This window comes from Canis aureus, chromosome 6, assembly GCF_053574225.1.
Source record: "Canis aureus isolate CA01 chromosome 6, VMU_Caureus_v.1.0, whole genome shotgun sequence".
In the NCBI taxonomy this organism is placed as follows: Eukaryota; Metazoa; Chordata; class Mammalia; order Carnivora; family Canidae; genus Canis; species Canis aureus.
In genome coordinates this window covers 63,293,468-63,312,678 of record NC_135616.1, presented here as the reverse complement: position 1 = coordinate 63,312,678, position 19,211 = coordinate 63,293,468, and the positions used below count along the sequence as shown (strand labels likewise).

General features: G+C 40.3%; 1 protein-coding gene across 2 annotated transcripts in view; it reads left to right on the top strand.

Moving 5' to 3' along the window:
• C6H1orf21 (chromosome 6 C1orf21 homolog) overlaps positions 1-19,211 on the top strand; it is a 225,066-nt gene that overhangs the window by 165,407 nt on the left and 40,448 nt on the right. The window contains exon 4 of one of the 2 annotated variants that reach the window (XM_077901955.1): positions 898-993. The exons of the other annotated variant lie outside the window; for it this stretch is intronic. Coding sequence (XP_077758081.1) covers positions 898-993 — 96 coding nt within the window. The remainder of the gene's footprint in view (positions 1-897; positions 994-19,211) is intronic. 2 annotated transcript variants of the gene reach the window in all.

Genomic DNA, 19,211 nt, shown 5'->3' with positions numbered 1-19,211 from the left:
GAATGCACAAAGGGCTCGTGAATGGCTCACACTAGGTATCTCTGGAGATGGAAGTGAAAGTGGGGCTCAAAACAAGAGAATTCACTGAAACTCAGTTCTGCTTTTTCATTCTTGGAGCCAGGCACTATTAAGGGCTGGGCCACCAAAGTGAAATCGGGGTTTTTAAGCGAAAGGCTGCATTCTGAATGTGGAGATCTTTGATTGTCTTCCCCCATCTGGCTCCCAGGATCCTGGCAAGGAGGTTTAGACTCTCCAAGACCAGATGAGATGTACCTTCTCTGGCCCAAGTAAATAGACCCAAGTGTACTGCCCTTGGATATTATGTAACTAAAAAGCCCATCATATCCCTGAATCCCAAGGTCGACATGCCCAGCCTTTGTGCATGGAGCTTCCAGTCAGCTGTCTAGTGTTCCGTACTTAACTGGACAGACAGCCAGGGACCCCAGACCAAGGTCTCCTGAGGGTGTATGATTGTGTGGTATGTACAGTGAGGCTTATTTGATCATCCCATACAGGCTTCCTCGGTATGTGTGTTTATGTTGTAGGATTCATTCCTAGCACGTTCCAAGTGGGCCCCTGATTTCTTCTCAGGTATGCTCAGCACATAGCTAGCACTCAATAAATGTTAGCTGGTATCATTACTCATTCAGCCATCACAGGACGGAGCGAGTCACTTATTTCTTACAGGCATGCAGTCACATTTAGGAGGTGAGGTTTGAGCATTCAGCTGCTTCCATAACTCTACCACTTGTAGAAGTTCAGCAGTGGAGACGAAGAAGCCCTGGATTAAAGAACACTCGGCCTTCAGTCTAGTCCTAAATCTCTCTAGGCAGAAGTTACCACTGATGTAAAAGAAAGGGGATGGATAGATTAGACCTTTTTCTGTTTTGTTTTTAGACTAGACCACCGTCTTTAAAGGTGCCTGCCTTTTTCTCAGACACTGCAGGACATCAGGACAAGTCTCTGAGGCAGACCTGGTTACTTTTCAGAAGTGTATGTACATACTCCTACTAATAATAAATATATTGTTAGTAATACATAATAATCATGAAGATTAATAATAATATCTAAGAATTATTGAATATCTGCCATGCTCCAGATGCTTGCATTATCTTCTTTAACTTCATTTAATGGGATACTAGTACTTTATGAGAGACATTCATTTCTCCCCACTTTGCAAAGAAGATAACTGAAGATTTAAGTTAATGTGTAAAATTTACAGACAGTAAGTGGCAGAGCCTGGGTTTTGAAGATCTGGCCACCTCCAGAGAACCAGTCCTCTAGGATCTCACCATGCATCTCTTTTTTGAACTCTTTGGTACTACCCCCTAAGAGCATTGTACTCATTTGAGGTCCCTTGGCTGCTTTCAGCTTTAGTCAGGCTTCATTGCCTCCTACTCGGAAGTTACATTTTCCCACTGTAAAGTGGATTGGCATTGGAGTCATAAACAAACCAAGCCCTGTATTCCTCTCACAAAGATAGTTTTTTCTGAGTTCTCAAAGTCCTCATTTAAAAAGGTTTTACATGTGTGAAATTACACTGTTAAAATTCCTGCGTATCTAAACTTTAATAGGATGTGTTGCGTTTGCCAGTGTCACCAGGCCTGCAGATCACTTTTGTTCAGTGGATCATGTGACACACCAATTGTCCTTTGAGATTGCAGACTATATAAACTAATAAGTAAATATTGTAACAGATCTGTGTACATAAATCTTTTTTCTGTATGATGTCCACTTTGGAGTATATAAAAATAAGGAGAGAACATAAAGTAGATTTGATGAAGCATCAAGAAAATATTTTAAAAGCCTGAAGGGAAAAAAAAAAAAAAAAGGAAGCAGCCTAGGGAGGCTGGAGGTGAGAACTCCTTCTAACTTCTGTGCATTTTTAAAAACTGGGTAAAATGTACATAACATAAAATTTACTACTTTAACCATTTTTAAATGGACAGTTCAGTGGCATTAAATACATTCACATTTTTGTGCAAACATCACCATCATCCATCTGTAGATCTTTTCTCATCTTGCAAAATTGGAACTCTGTACCCATTAAACACTAACTCTCCATTCTGCACCCCACAACCCCCAACCACTGGCAATGGCCATCTTTCTGTCGCCATGAATTTGGCCACTATAGGTTTTGTAGATCTAATCTGACATGAGGGATCCCTGGGTGGCGCAGCGGTTTGGTGCCTGCCTTTGGCCCAGGGCGCGATCCTGGAGACCCGGGATCGAATCCCACATTGGGTTCCCGGTGCATGGAGCCTGCTTCTCCCTCTGCCTGTGTCTCTGCGCCTCTCTCTCTCTCTGTGACTATCATAAATAAATAAAAATTAAAAAAAAAAATAATAATCTGACATGACCAGTACTATAATTAAGAGAGTAACCGTTGTCATGTATTACTGTTACTACCCAAAGGTTTAAGGTGAATATATTTCAAAGGTTTTTTTAGAGTGAAATAACATATGTTAAGCTCCTTTTCTTTCTTTGAAATAAGTTGAAAACCTATTTTTCTAAAAAACATCCTGAGATTCTTATAATTCAGCTTTTTAAAAGGGATAGTGCCATGTGCTTCGACAGATGTGACTCCCTGCTCTTTTCTCCCAGGGGCCCCAGCACAGTTTTAGTGAAGATGACAATAAAAGCTCCCTTCCTTTCCTTTGGTTGCCACCGCCCTCATGCTCCAGCTCCAAAGTTCATTCCTAAGAACCTCCTGCCCTGTCAGTGCCCAGCATCGTACTCTGAATGGAATTAACGTTGCTGAGGAATGTAGTGCTCAGGGAGGACAAATACTCCTTCATTCTTTCCTCAGACTTTTATTGAGTACCTACTGCTGTCACATAACGCATACAAAGGTAGATAAGACACTATCACTGTCTTTAAGGAGCTTACATCCTATTAGATTGAAGCATTTAAAAACAACCTATGGTAAGAAATGAGAGAGAGAGGTGGATAAACATAAACTGAGGCGCCATGACATGAGCCAATGGGAGAACAGTGAGGGAGAAGTTCTACAGGAGGCTGAGGAGGTGGGGAGTTGCCTTGCTTCACAAGGCTGATAAAGTATACAATCCTACCTTGACTTGCTTCTGCAGCTCCTCAGGTTCTAGTCTCTGGATGGATTTGGAGCTGTTTGCATGATACAGAAGCAGTGGAGCAGGTGTGGTTCATGAATCTGGACAAGAAAGCAGCACTTCCTGTCATCCCTTGTCTCATTTCCATCCGCAGCAGTCATTAAATGGAAGCGTGAGGATTTTGCAAAGCGGGGTTGAAAGTCCTATGGTTACACAGATTAGCTAACATCTCTCATTTGCCTCACATTTTGTTGGAAGCTGGACTTTTCTGTGGAAGGTTAAACAAAAAAACTCTAATTCATTTCCAGATTACAGTGTCCTTTCAGAGAAAATCCCTAAATAGACAACTGTCTGATTTGGAGGAGAAATAATAGGACTTCCTACAACACATAATTATGATAGAAACTAGTCGTGGCCAGGTGGTGTTTTTTTTGGAGACTGTGACCTAGGGTGACAGATCAGTGAGCTAGGGATGGAAAATGGATCCCATGTCATCAGTTCAGGAAGAGCTCACTATGCTGTGGAGAGGACATGACATAGCAATTTGTCCAAGGACCTGAGCCTAGGGAAGTCAAGAGTTTAGGCTCTCTTCACCCAATTTTTTTTTAAAAGTACCATGAGGACACTTCATCCTGGTCCATTGAAAGCATTCCACTGGATTGTAGTTTCCTCTTGACCACATATAAAGGGTATTTATTTAAGGGAAAAGCTGTTGGTTAATTATATAAGACCACCTTACTGGGCAGCCCAGGTGGCTCAGCGGTTAAGCACCGCCTTCAGCCTGGGGTGTGATCCTGGAGTCCCAGGATTGAGTCCCAGGATCGAGTCCCACGTCGGGCTCCCTGCATAGAGCCTGCTTCTCCGTCTGCCCGTGTCTCTGCCTCTCTCTACCTCTCTCTCTCTCTCTCTCATGAATGAATAAATAAAATCTTAAAAAAAAAAAGAAAAAGACTACCTTACTTTGGTCATGAACACCTGCTCAAGCCTAGAATAAGGACTCAGAGACGGCAAACAAATCTAAAACAAAAATCATACATGATTTTATATAGAGACAATGCTGGTAGACTAGCTTTCTGGTGGAGGTGGGGGGAAGGTTTGATTTATATTGTTTGCCAATTTCCATAGTGTAATTACTCGCACAAAGGCTGATTTCAAACTACCAACAGTTGGCTAACAAAATTCCTGAATATTTAACTGGCACTCCTAGTAAAGGCCAACTCCCGCGTACCGTATTCTATGTTTGATGTGGCCAACAGAAGTATCCTTTTTCAAAAGCGTAATTTTGAGTGGTTGCTGGAGGTGGGAAGATGGAAGGTACACCAATGGGTGAAGGGAACCAAAGGGTACAGACTTTCAGTTATACAATAAATAAGTTATGAGGATGTAAAGTACAGCATGGTGACTATAGTTAATAATGCTATATGACATATTTGAAACTTGATAGGAGAGAAGATCTTAAAAGTTGTCATCACAAGAAAAAATTTTGTACCTATGTAGGGTGATGGATGTTAAGTAGACTTACTGTGGTGATTATTTTACAATATATACAAATGTTGAGTCATTATGTTGTACCCCTGAAAACTAATTTAATGTTATATGTTGATTATACTTCGGTTTCCAAAAATTTAATTTGAAGGCTGTAGAGAGGTACACACTGATGGCTGTCCCTACCAGTTATTCCTGGTCCCTCTACTCCCTGCTGCTTACTCAAGATGCGCCAACTATTCACATTACTTGCTTGTCCTTGCTTTGCTTTGGTCTGAGAGGTACAGGTTCTGGTTTTCAGCAATGGCCATGGTGTTCTTGCCTGTGTCTTTAAAACTGGGTCCCTTCCAGGCTTCTTATCTCATCTTCTGGTACTGAAATACAAAGCAACTGTTGAAAATTAATGTGGACTGCTTTTACTCTCACCCTCTTTAATTTATATAGATGTGGCTTTTTTTTTAAATGCAAAATATTTATTGAAAGAGATGCCCATGCATAGTTCCTCTCCCCTTTTCGCTAATAACTCTCTGACCTTGGGCAACTTAGAAAATGTCCCAGAGCCTCTGTGTCCTTCATGGTTTTCCTTAATGTTCTTTTCTTTGAACGCTTGCCTCAAACAGTTGTTGTGAGAACCAAATAATAAAAAGTTATAATAATAACAATAATAGTAATTGCTGACATCTGTTGGGCTCTTACCACACCGCAGGGCCTGTGCTTGGCCTTTTGTCTGTATTAACATAATTAATGCCCGCAGGCCCTTGTGTGGCATCTGGCACCTGCCAGGGGTGTCGTCAGTGATAGCTATTATGTTTACCACTCTTCCTGTTATTGCAATTACAAGAGACAGTGGTGGTAAAGAATCCAAATCTATGTTTCTCTATTGTCAGATTATCACAGGAGCATCAGTTACGGACATACATAATGGCCTCATGTAAGAAACAAATTAAACACGGTTATATCTGTACTTGAGTTTATCTTCTGGAACAATAGCTCTGAGAGAGAATATGTTGCAGAATATGCACATAGACAAGCACACCAGCATACGTACAATTGTTTTGTGTTGTTTCACTACCCTCAGAATGTTTTCTACCAAATGGCTATTGGACAACAGATGTAGCACTCAACATTTGTGAGATTTCATTCCAGTGTTCTACTTGAGAGATGGGGTAAAGTCCCTAATATTTCTATTAAGTTTTATCAAGAAACCTTGGGCGATGGTAAAAGATACCCTTTCAATCTTGTTCACATGATAAGTTTTCACTATGTTATAGTATTTGCCAGAATACAAGCAGGATTTTTTTTAAAGTCCTTCAGAAAATTAGATGCCCCCTTATATATGAATCACATGGTATGGGACACTCTTGTTATTTTGAACACAAAGTTTAGGGGAAACAAACGTTAACCTAAAACACTGGCTTTAGTCAGTGAGCACTTTAGGTGCTTATTGAGAGGGGCCTGCTGACAGAATTTTTGTTTCTAAATGACAAAAAAAAAAAAAACCATTCTAATTTAGCAATGTTTCTGTGCATCATCATAACAGCCTCTTAACAGTTATGTTGAAAGAATGATGCAGTAACTGATGAACAATGTAGAGATCACTACTAACCTGGGTATTTATGGCTTAGAATTAAAAGGTCAAGACAGCAACACACAAAAATTCAAACTGCATTGTATTTCAGCAAGTCAGAAGTAAAGATAATATACCTTGGAAACAGTAGGAATTCAAAAAGCAGGTGACTGATTGTGAAAACACTGATGCCAGATGCCCCTGGGACGTTTAGATTGTTTGATGAAATGTGAGCGTGGAAAAAGTAGTATTTCTAATATCTTATGATTTTTTTAATACAATATGTGGTTTTATATATCTGTGTAGCTGAATTAATATTTATTATAAGTCATCACCTGAAGATTTCGACTATGTTCCTGAAGGATTGATCATGTATTTCAGCTTGCCAAGGCACGTTTCTGAGGATCTTGTCTTTGGTGGAAAGGGGATCATCTCATAGTTAGGCCTGTGTGGTTCATCAGAGCTCTTAGACATGTAGTGTGACATAGTTTTCTTTCAATGCCAGCTCCACCTCCCCCTACCCCCACTCTTTTACTCAGGTAGGAAAAGACGTTCGCTTAAGGTGAGAGACAAGGGAGCAAGCAAACTGGCTGCTAAGACTTATTGCCTGGCAGGATTTAGAGTGAGAAGAATGGAGAAAATGGGATCATACATTCAGAAACCATTTTACACAAGGCAGACTTAGTAAACCAAGGCCTCTCATACCACTAATAAGCCCCTTATTGGAAAGTCTCAAAAGAGAACCTCAGAGAGGTGAGAAATGACAGCGGCAGAGAATGCAGATCACTTGTTCCTAGCTTCTCTCCCCAGCTTGATGTCGGGTTCCATCATCATCTCACATCGGCAGTAAGTGCTCGGCTCAGAAGTCTTACGGGAGCGTACACCAGATGTGAAGGCAAATGTGGAAAAAGATGAGTATGGGAGCTTTTCTAGAAAGCTGCTAAAAGACTGAGGAGGCAAGCAAATAAAGACACTCCTGGTTAAACACAACCCATTAAAGCTTTGAGGATCAATTCTGTTTGCAAAGTTTAGAATGAAGATACTTCTAGCAGCCCATTTCTGCAAAAGGAGGTGGGTGGGGAGGGAATAGTGCTTACCTTTTATTGTCTAAGAACCATATTTCAATTTTAAAGAGGTTTTTCTACCCAAATTCTAGTTACAACCAGCCAGTCTTTTCCTAGCCTTAGGCTAAGAGTTACGTCAATAATGGAACAACGCCAGATTTGATTATTCACTGTCAGGACTGTGTACAGAAATCTCGTGACTGACTCCACATTGTAAAATAATCGTGCCATGACAGACCTGACGCTTGTATTAGCTGGAAAGCCTGGGGGCACTATTAAAACATCGACTTCCCTTCATTTACACCAACTTCTGGTGGGGGAAGGTTACAGAAGGGTAGAGAAGAAAATGTACGGGTAGGGAGCTAAATTTAGAATCAGCCAGGACTAACCGTAGAAGTGATGGAGAAAGAATAAAAGAAAAAAGAAATGGGTTCTTTTCCACCAGTCAAAACTTCTAATTCCTGTATGTGAAAACATAAAAAGATTTTTTAAACACTTTTTAAAAAGAGAAATACAAATTGAAGTTAAATAAAATATAAATACTTTAATATAAATAAATAAAAATACATGCAACAGAGAATTGAGATGTTTTTTAAATATGTACAGTAGTAGGGGGAAAAAAACACCTTTTTTCATGCAGAGAGCTCACAGGCCGAAAAAAAAAAAGTGGTCCCGACTGCTCCTCTTCTCCTGCCAAGTCAGCACTGGACAGAAGGCAGATTAATCAGGGTTTCCCTGAGATTCTTGAAAGTGGCACCAACAGGGAAGACTTTGTAGCCTGTTGAGTCACAGGGTTGTAAGGATGAAATCTGGCATCACCACAGGGTCATGGAAAAAATGAAATCAAGGCAATAAGCAAAGGAGCGAGGGGAGCATGCCTTGACCACCTGGATCCAGTCAGGCATGAGCTCAGATCCACTCCTGTAGGGTAAACCAGTAAGTCCCAGACTGAGAAAGGTGATCTCCAGCTACAGAGCTTTTCTGCCTCTGACACACATGGGACCTGGCCCTCACTCCTACATGACTCGTTCCTACATGACTCGCTCCTACATGTGATAAGTAAAAGATACAGCCTCAAAAATAATTGCATTCTATTGATGTATCCATTCAGAGAGACCACCATTTTCTCTTAATTTCTGACCTTTCAGGCCATCTAGCCCTTCTAGGCTTTCATTCAGACCCTGAATGAAAGCTTACATCTAATTCCCTTTGAGGAAAACCACACCTCTGCCCAGCCCCATTTCTGCATTAATAGCCATGTCACCTTTCCTTTGCTTGTCCAGAAAGATACCTTCTCATGGAGTCGACCCACCCATTACACATAAGTAGCAAAGAGGAAAAAGCAATTTTTAAAATCCATATTTCACCCTTTTATATGTATATTTTTTAAGATTTTATTTATTCATCAGAGAGACAGAAAGAGAGGCAGAGACATAGCCAGAGGGAGAAGCAGGCTCCCTGTGGGGAGCCTGATTCAGGACTCCGTCTCTGGACCCCAGGATCATGACCTGAGCCAAAGGCAGGTGCTCAACCACTGAGCCACCCAGGTGTCCCCATATTCCCCCTTTTAATCAGTAACCCTAAACTTCCTTTATTTCCCCATTTAGCCACCACCATTTCCTGTTGTCAGCTAAGCCAAAAATCTGGCTGCCATCCTTGACTAAACCTTGTCCTCTTCTACCTCCCCTGTACATTCAGATGAATGACCTCAGATTTTATCAGTGCTTTTACTTATATATGTATAAATGCTATATTTATATATGTATTTTATTTATAGATGTTTATATTTAAATGATACATAAGTGCTATATTTAGTATTGGGGGGTTTCTTCTCTGACATTAAGGGGGCAGAGATTTCCTTTGTCTTTTTCTTGTTTCCCTCAAAGAGAAGCAAGGTGCTCAGCATGCAGTGGCCACTCAGGAATTTTCGTGACAACTCTCCAATCCATTTCCTCATCCTTATTGCCAAGGCAACTATCTTATTAATACAAGCTCTCATTTGTGATGCACTTCCTATACAACAGGTAACCCAGTGAAGTAGGTATGACTTCTGTCCCCATTTCACAACTAAGGAAATTGAAGTGCACAGGTTACATAATCTGCTTGAGGTCACACAAGTAGAAAGCGGGGAGGTTGTCTGACTCCAGAGCCTATAATCTTGGTATCTACTGTGCTGTGCCCCTCCGGTCTTAGTGAGCTTCCATAGACTCTCTGCTGATTTACTGGCACAGCTTCCCAACTGACTCTCTGCTTCCATCTCTGAAACGTTTTGCCAGAAGATTCATAAACTTACTTTAGAGGAAAACCCAATGTCCAAGCATGAGCCCTCCGCTCCTGCCCGTCTCACCACCTCATCTCTCATATGCCCTCTCATATGCCCTCCTGGCACCTCATACTCCCTGGTTCTCCCAGGCTCTGTATGGTTCCTGGTACAAGTTATGTTCTCTTCTTTGCAGATGTGTTTACATTAAGGGTCTTGACATAGAGAGATTATCCTGGATTATCCAGGTGAGCCCAGTAAAATCACAAGGATCCTTCTAAGAGGAATGCAAGAGGATCAGAGTTAGTAAAAGAAGATATAAAGTTGGAAGCAGAGGTCAAAGAAGAGAGATGCTAAGCTCCGACTTTGAAAATGGGAAGAGGAGCCTGAGCAAAGATAATCAGTCAGTCGCTAGACGGTAGAAAAGTCAAGGAAACAGATTCTCTCCTAGAGCCTCTAGAAGGAAGACCGCCCTACAAACTAGTTTTAGACTTCTGACTTCCAAATTAGTGTTTTAAAGATACCTAAGTATGTGGTAATTTGTTAGGCAGCAGTAGAAAGCCAATATAGACTTGGTACCTTGAAATATAATAATGCTGTAATAAACACCTATAAATGTGGAGTGGCTTTGGAACTGGGAAGTGGACAGAGCCTGGAAGTATGGTAGAAAAAGCCTAGATTGCCTTGAACAGTTAGTAGAAATATGGATATTAAAGACTCTGCTGGTGAGGGCTCAGAAAAAATGTGAAGAGCATGGTGAAGAAAACCTATATCATCTTAGAGAATATAAGTCATCACAAACACACTGTTCGTAGAAATATGGACATGAAAGTTACCACTGGCAAGTTTCCAGTTAGAAACTGGGAGAAAGGCAACATTCATAATATGGCCGCCAAACACTTAACAAATCATGTTCTACAAGGATGTGGAGAGCAGAACGTGTGAACAATGAACTTTACTGTTTAGCTGAGAATATTTCAAAGCAGAGTGTTGAAGTCACCACCTAGTTTCTTCTTGCTGCTTATAGTAAAATGTGAAAGCAAAGAAATAAATTGAAGGAAGAATTGTTCATCAAAAAGGAGCTTGTTGATTTGGGAAATGCTTAGCCTGTCCGGATTGCAAAAGATACTAAAACTAGGAGATTCACTATCAGGAACACATGCTCTGGAAAGAAGGCCAAGGGTGTGGCTGTTCAGCTAATCCCTGGAAAAAATTAAAAGGTCAGAGTATTCAGTCCCACAGATGACTCTCTGAATAAATTAGGCATGTATTCCCTCAACCATCTCAGCAGAAGCCAGAAATAGAGATGGTATTATCTAGGAAATCTGTGTGGAAGAGCCTTCTTTGTAATGAAGTGAATCCCCATGACATACACAGAAGGCCCATGGAGTTCTTGAGGATGTTTCTGTTGAAACACTGCCAGTTTGAACCAGAAGGGACAGCGAGAGGGTGAGATGAAAGAAGGGTGTCACGCTCCCAAAATCCTGCAGGCAGGAAACAAGCTGATAAAAGAGCTCAGCTGCAAACATGTTACTACCCTTCACAAAAAGGGATAGAGCTGCAGGTCTAGGAGCAGAGTCTTAATCCACAGAGGATTATTACCAGACCTTGAGCAAACTTGAGTTTGCCCAGTTGGATTTTGAAATTCCTTGGAACAAGTGACCCCTTTCTTTCTTCCATTCTCCCTGTTGGAATGGGAATACCTATACTGTCTTCTTATGCCTATAGCACCATTTTATTTTGTGAGCAGGTAACTTAATTTCTAGTTCCACAGGTTCACAGAGAGGAATTCTGCCCGAGGGTGGTTTAAACCCAGAGCCTCATTCGTAACTAATTTAGGTTATTTAAATAATGAGATTTAGGGACTTTTGAGCTGTTGAGATTTGGCTAATACTTGAGACTTGTGTTGATGCTGTAATGGGTTGAGACTTTGGGATACCTTGGGATCAACCTGTTTTGTTTGTGGGAGAAGTCTGAATCGTTAGTATGACTCCAGGGGGAACACTATGATAGGCCAAATAAAACCTGCCCCCAAAGGTGTCCACATCCTAATCCATGGAAACTGCAAATAAGGTACCTTACATGGGAAAAGGGACTTTACAGATGTGATTAAATCATGGATCTTGCCATGGAGAGATTTTCTTGAATTGAGTAGGATCACAAGGATCCTTTCAGGATGGAGGTAGGAGAATCACAAGGATCCTTTCAGGATGGAGGTAGGAGAATCAGAGTTAGAAAAAGAAGATGTAAGGCCAGAGCAGAGGTCAGCGAGGAGAGAAGATGCTACAGCTACTTCCAAGATGGAGAGAGGGACCCTGAACCAGCGAGTGCAGGTGCCATGTGGAAGCCAAGACCAGCAAGGAAACATTCTCTCCTAGAGCCTCCAGATGGAAGGCAGCCCTGCAGCCTATTTTCAGGCTTCTGACCTCCAGAAGTGTAAGATAATAAATGTGTGTGGTTTTAAGCCCCCACGTTCACGTGCCACAGCAGCAATAGGAAACCAGTGCAGCAGATTTTCTGGGCACTGACAAGTTCGGAATTAAAAAGAATTGTGGGTGTGTCCAGAGAGTTCGGGAAGGCCAGAGTTGGAGTTTTTAGCTGGCTTATACAGTACAATGAGTGTGAGAAAAACAGTCGTGCCCATAAGAAAAACTGGATCATTTAACTTTTTGTTTTTAGCTTTGACATTTGCAGTTTCCTTAACTCAGTGAGGAAAACCTGTCAAGATTTTGCTTCTTCACAGGAAAACCTTAGCAACTCTGCATAAATGGTGACTTTTATTTGTTAAAATATTTAAGACATGATGGGTGATGCATTTCACTGTGATATTTTATTAACTTTGATCAAACATCCTTTGATTTTTCTGGCTATCTTTTTGCCCACCAGAAAAAGCTGTTATAAAGTGTGTTTGTTTTGTGCTAGACAGCTCTTAAATGCAGTCTTTAGGGACCACAGTCCGTTGAGAGCTGAATTCCGAAAATCTTTGATCTTGTTATTATGGATGACAGTGAATGTGATTGGCATTTCTGCGTGTTTCATTTTATTTGATGGTTGGAAGAAGTGAGAAATGGAAAATTCAAGAAGTGTGTGGGTATGGGTGTCAGTGTGGATGTAGGTGTGATTCTCCGGGGTATAAACCACAGATTTTGCCTCCATGCCCTCTTACTATATCCAGGTGGCGTTTAGCATGACTTACCAAGGCTCATCCACTACAGTCAGCTAACCAAGTAGTTTCAGATTTGTTTTGAAATCTAAACTCAAGTTTAGCCCAATATAAACTTTCGGTAATTAAGTTTCTTCCATATTTCTGTGAATTACACATTATTTAGTACAAATAAGATACTTGACACAGTTATACTTCAGATTATTCAGAATAGATTTCTGTAATTATCATTAGGTAGTTCTGTGATCAAGAAAACACTTTTTTTAAAAAATGAGTATTATGGTATTCATTCAGGCTATTCATAGATATTCTAGTTCTGTCTTTCCAAGCACGTAGTAGGGTTATACTTTCTCTGTGTTCCCTCTCTCTCTCTCTCAAGATTTTATTTATTTATTCATGAGAGGCACACAGGCAGAGGGAGAAGCAGGCTCCCTGTGGGGAGCCCAGTGTGGGACTCAATCCCAGGACCCTGGAATCACACCCTGAGCCAAAGGCAGATGTTCAACCACTGAGCCACCCAGGTGCCCCTCTTTCTCCACTGTCTTGAATCTACATGTAGTTCTCTGATTTGTTTTGGCCAAGTAAACATGAGCACTCAGCTTTTGCTCTGCTATAGTCTTCCCTCCTCTGCTATGGTGATTATGACAGCACATACCAACATAGGGCTGCCATTGGCCTGAGTCCTTGAGGCATTAGAATGAGCAGAGCCTTGCTGCTAGCCTATACTGGACATACAGCATGTGCAAGACATAAGCTTGTATTTTATTGAACCACCAATATTGGAGGTTGTTTTTTACTCTAGTATAATCTCTCCTATTCAAAGTCACAAAGTGTCTTGGGCAAAAACTGAATAAAGTTCTTCCAAATTAGTTCATTGTCTGGGTAGGTGTGTAATACTTTGAAAAACTCAGAGATACATCTCAACTTCAAATTCTCAGTGTAATTTGACAACATTATATGTAACTTGTTACTTTTAATTACTGACATACTGGCATAATAACTGAATGATTTTGTTTTAGATTTGTTGGTACACAACTAAATCTTTTCCAAGCAATTTCTTACAACTCTGTTTACTTTTTAAGGATTATTTCAAATGTTTACAGTCTACCTCAAGAAACAGCTGCACAAAATATATTAGGTATTTAAAACTGATTTGCCCCACTTTAACATTTGCTTGATACAAAATGAAGTACATGGCTATATTTTAATTTATAGAAAAAGAATTTCCATAAAGTATCCATGGATACTTTCCATGCCAACTTCATCACTACTAAATTCTAACAAGATACTAATAATTCTAATAACCTCCTTGGACAGGTAATTATAAATGGAAGTGTTGAGTTCATGAAATTATGAAAATATAGGTCGATCCAAGTCAACAGTTGTATCTGGTAGCTTGGACCTTGCTATTTGTTAATACCCAAAAATTGTGGTAGAGTGAATGTGGCTCAGCTAGTCACCATCATTCAGAAGACAAAAGCTAAAATTCCTTTATATTTGAAGGAAGCTGAATCCTATTCCCATGTTAATGCCATAAGAGAAATCCCATGTAAAACATCAAATGAGGTTGTTTTCTTAGAGAGTACATCCTATAGGTTATTCCTTCAAAGCTAGAATGATTACTCAGGTATTTTATAGCTGATGCCTTCCTGTTTTAAAAATGTGTGTGCCCTCCCCTCAGTCTCCTATTCTTTTTTTTTTTTTTTAATTTTTTTTTTTATTTATGATAGTCACAGAGAGAGGGGGGCGGGCAGAGACATAGGCAGAGGGAGGAGCAGGCTCCATGCACCGGGAGCCTGACGTGGGATCCGATCCTGGGTCCCCAGGATCGCGCCCCGGGCCAAAGGCAGGCGCCAAACCGCTGTGCCACCCAGGGATCCCTCAGTCTCCTATTCTAATTAAATTATTTACCTTTTTAGTTTTCATGTACTTTCTGAAATGCAGTGGTTCAAATGTACACACACACATACACAGTCTGTGTGTAAGGAGGTCCCTTTGTGAATTCATAGTTAGTGCTTTTGTGTCTCTGCATAGCTCCCTCACTGGCAGTCCCAGAGACTAGTTCAGCAGCCCTCACTACTTTTCTCTAGGTCTCCAGCTTCCGGCCTCCATCTGGCCCCTGGGATTTCTTTATAAGACCAAACTTCTAGGGCACCTGGGTGGCTCAGTGGTTGAGCATCTGCCTTTGGCTCAGGTCTTGATCCCGGGGTCCTGAGATGGAGTCCTGCATCGAGTTCCCTGCATGGAGCCTGTTTCTCCCTCTGCCTATCTATGTCTCTGCCTCTCTCTCTCTGTATCTCTCGTGAACAAACAAATAAAAATTGTAACAAACAAACAACTTCCTATTGTTGGGCTCAGAAAAAGAAATCAAGATTCCTCTCCACATTTCCAACCCAGAACCAGTTCAGGGAGCCTCCCAGGGCTACAGCTCCCTAGATCTGCTCGGACTCAGTGGGATGACACAAGCAAAGAAGTGATGGGAGAAAAGAAGTTCCACTCCTTGCCAACAAGGAGGATGCTCCCTGTCATCTTCCTGAATGCACTGTGTGACGCCCTTCAGAATTAAGGAAGGCTGGGGCACCTGGCTGGCTCAGTTGGTGGAGCATGCAGCTCTGGATCTCCGGGTTGTGTGTCAGAGCCCCACACTGGGTGTAGAGATTACATAAAAATAAAATCTTAAAAAAAAAAAGAATTAAGGAGGGGGAAGTTCAGGGGAACTTTTTTAAAAAGCTGTAGTTTCTCTGAGAGTTCTGACTTTCCCTTTGGGAGATGTCAGGGATTGAGCAGCAGCAGCATAAATACAGTTGGTTTGACTGTCTCCAACTTCAGAGGAACTAAGAGAATGTAAGTTTACTCTGGACACTGACAAGTATGTTCTCTTCATCACAAAAGAGAATTATTCCAAGCAAAGGAAAAAGTTGTTTGATTTGCTGTTTAACGCGCCCGATCTCGTCTGATCTCAGAAGCTAAAAGCAGGGTCAGTCCTGGTTAGTACTTGGATGGGAGATTTGCTGTTTAAATAAACCTGTCACTACCTGGCATTCGTTTCCAAATATTTTTTGAGAAATGGATGCTTTTTTTCCACTGATAGAGTCCCTAAGTATAAAACAGGTTCCAGGGGTTGCTGCTCTGGTGGGCTTCTCTGTTGACCCCCAGGGCAGCTCTGCAAACCCCAGGTACTTTTTCTCTGAAATAGAACTTCTTAAACTTTTTTAAGTTTAAGAGTCACCTAGGACTCTTATTTAATATGCAGATGTCTTGGGGTGTCCGGGTGGCTCAGCCAATGAAGCATCTGACTCCTGGTCTCAGCTCAGGTCTGGATCTCAGGGTTATGAGTTCAAGCCCTGCATTGGGCTCCACACTGGGTGTGGAGCCTACTTAAAATGAAATAATGTGCAGATTCCTGGGCCTCAATCCCAGAGACTCACACTCAGGAAATCTTGAATAGGGCCTGGGGATCTGTATTTTATCAAGCATCACAGAGGATTCTGATACCGGAATGGATGGATCATAGAAAAACACTGCTCTACAAACTATTTGCTGGGGGCCTATTCAATGGCTTCATCTTAATTATTCCGACTTGGTTCCAGTTTATTTTAGGTACTTTGTAAGTGTCAAATATCAATAAAATAGGTTTTTCTGCCAAAGAAAATGATATCTTAGTTACTACTTCCATCATCTCCCAGATTCTCTGTTCATATTTCTGGAGTACCCCAGACATGGCTTTTGGCTCTCTTTTGGGTCTGCATCATCTGAGCTCCCAGCAGCTTCATCGTGCCAGCCCTTCCTGGTTTTGTTTGTTTCTTTGCCTCCTTTTTTAAAAGCAGATCTCTTTAAACCTCCACTTCCCCAACAAACAAACCCAGAAGAGAAGGGATATTTATAAGCAAATATAAAACTGACTTCTTTATGCAAATGTAGCTAGCTGATAAGCATATAAATGCTCCCACGTAGCAATGTGCTGGGTATTCCGAGATGCAAAGAACAAATCCAAATAAGTCATGTTTTTAAGAATAAATAAAGCCCACAATGAGACACCACTTGAATGGCAATAACTGGAACCATCATGCACCCCAAGTGAGAATGTAAAATAGTGCAGCCACTTTTGGAAAACAGTTTGGTAATATCTTAAATAATTAAATATACACTTACCAGATAAACTAGCAATTCCACTTCTAGGAACCTGCCGAAGAGAAATGACAATATATATTCACACAAAGACTTATATGTGAATGTTCATAGCAGCATTATTCATAGTATCCCTCAAACTTGAAACAACCCAAATGTCTATCAAGTGGTAAATGTATAAACAAAATATGGAATATCCATACATTGGAATATTACTTAGCAATTAAAATAAGTGAGATACTGAAAAAAGCTACAATATAAATGAATCTCGGAAACGTTATGCTAAGTGAAAAGTGCCAGACACCAAAGGCTATATATTAAAAGATTCCATTTATATGAATCCATAAAAGACAAATTTGTCGAGACCGAAAGAATTGTGGTTACTGGGGGCTACAGAGCAGAGCAGAAAAGAACTGCAAATGGGTTTGAGAAAACTTTAGGATGATAAAACTGTTCTAAAACTGGATTGTGGTGATAATTGTACAGTTCTATAAATTTGCTAAAGTCACTTAATCATACATTTATAATGGAATTTTATGAAATGTAAATTTTACCTCAATAAGGTGGTTAGTTTGGGTTTTTTTTAATAAAGCATATAGCAAATTAAATAATCAATAGTTCTTTTCTCTGCAAAAGAACTAGAGAGACACTTGTCAAAGTATGGCCTGCAGTCCTTAAAACAGTCTCAGGATGTCCTCAAGTTCATTTCCCTAACAATACTAAAAAGCAGTTTGCCTTTTTTTGCCATGTTGTTATTTGTATTGACGGTGCAAAATCATGATGGGTAGACCTGCCTAGTGCCTTAGCACAAATCAAGGCAGTAGTGCCAAACCATATAAGTAGTCATCTTATTCACCACCACTATGCACTTACAGTAAAAGAATAGCTTCCATTTTCATTTAAGAATGAAGCAGTAACTTTTATTTAATTTTATTAAATATTGTGCCTTGGATGCATAGCTTTTTAATAGTCTATGTGATGAGATGGGAAATAGGCATACGTAAAGCATTTCTTCTGCACACCCAGGCAAAGTGGTTATCTCAAGGAAAAGTACCTCAGCAGTTGATTGAGTTGCAATCTGAACTAGTGGTTGTTTTTATGGGACACCATCTCTACTTTAGAAAAAAAATGCCTGACAGACAAATTATGGATATTAAGACTTGGGTATTTGGCAAACATTGTCTCAAGAATGAATGAAGAGAACCTGTCACTTCAAAGAAAACAATTGGCAGTATGTGTTGCCAGTCACAAAATTCAAACATTAAACCAAAAGTAGAGTTTTGGAAAATTTTATACCACCATGAGCTTGACAGCTTCTGTCAAAATTTTCCTAATGAAATTGATGGTAATTTTAACAAATGTGATTTTTTTTTCATATGGTTCAACAAAACGTATAAAAATTTGAAGAGTATGGGCAAAGGGGTTTGAGAACTGCTGGCCTAGTGGCTAATAGCATGGACTCTGGGGCCATTCTGCTTGGATCAGAATCCCAACGCTATCACTTACTACTCGTATGATCTCAGGTGAATGCTTCACCTCTCAGGGCCTCAGCTTTCTCAACTATAAAATGGGAATAAAGGGATGCCTCATTGGCTCAGTGGTTGAGTGCCTGCCTTCCACTCAGGGTGTGATCCTGGAGTCCCAGGATCGAGTCCCACATCAGGTTCCTTGCATGGGAGCCTGCTTCTCCCTCTGCCTGTGTCTCTGCCTCTGTCTCTCTCCTGTGTGTCTCTTATGAATAAGTAAATAAAATCTTAAAAAAAAAAAAAACTTGGATGGTCTTCTGCAGTCCATATAAAAAACAAAAGAGCAAGTATATGCCAAGGATCTAGCATAACAAACAAAAACATCAAATATAAATCATGTTTCCAGATCATCAATTATTGAGAAATCCTCAATAATAAAATATTTATGTTAACTGCACTAAAGTATAATAGTTTTTATACATATTTGCAATAAGAGTCAACAGTGAAAAATATTTTCTGGTTCTATTAATTATTACAGTCAACTGATTAATAGTTATCTACTATGTGGTGGGTATTAGGTTAAAATACCAAGTAATTGAAAAGATTCTTGTCCTCAGGGAGCTTAAAATTCAGACACAGCAAATAAGACAAATGGAGATAGTAACTAATAATGATAAGTCATAAATAAGTGCCAAACAAATGGAAGTGGCAACAAATGCTAAGATCTAAAAATCAGAAGAGAGACACCTGGGTGGCTCAGTGGTTGAGTGTCTGCCTTCAGCTCAGGGCGTGATACTGGAGTTTCGAGTCACACATTGGGCTCCCTCCAGGGAGCCTGCCTCTCCCTCTGCCTAGGTCTCTGCCTTTCTCTGTCTTTAATAAATAAATAAATAAATAAAATCTTTTTTAAAAATAATAAAATAAAATGGGAATAAAAATGGTACCTATCTCAGTGAGGTATTATGAACATAAAGATATGTTAATAATGTAAATATTTGTGAGTATTA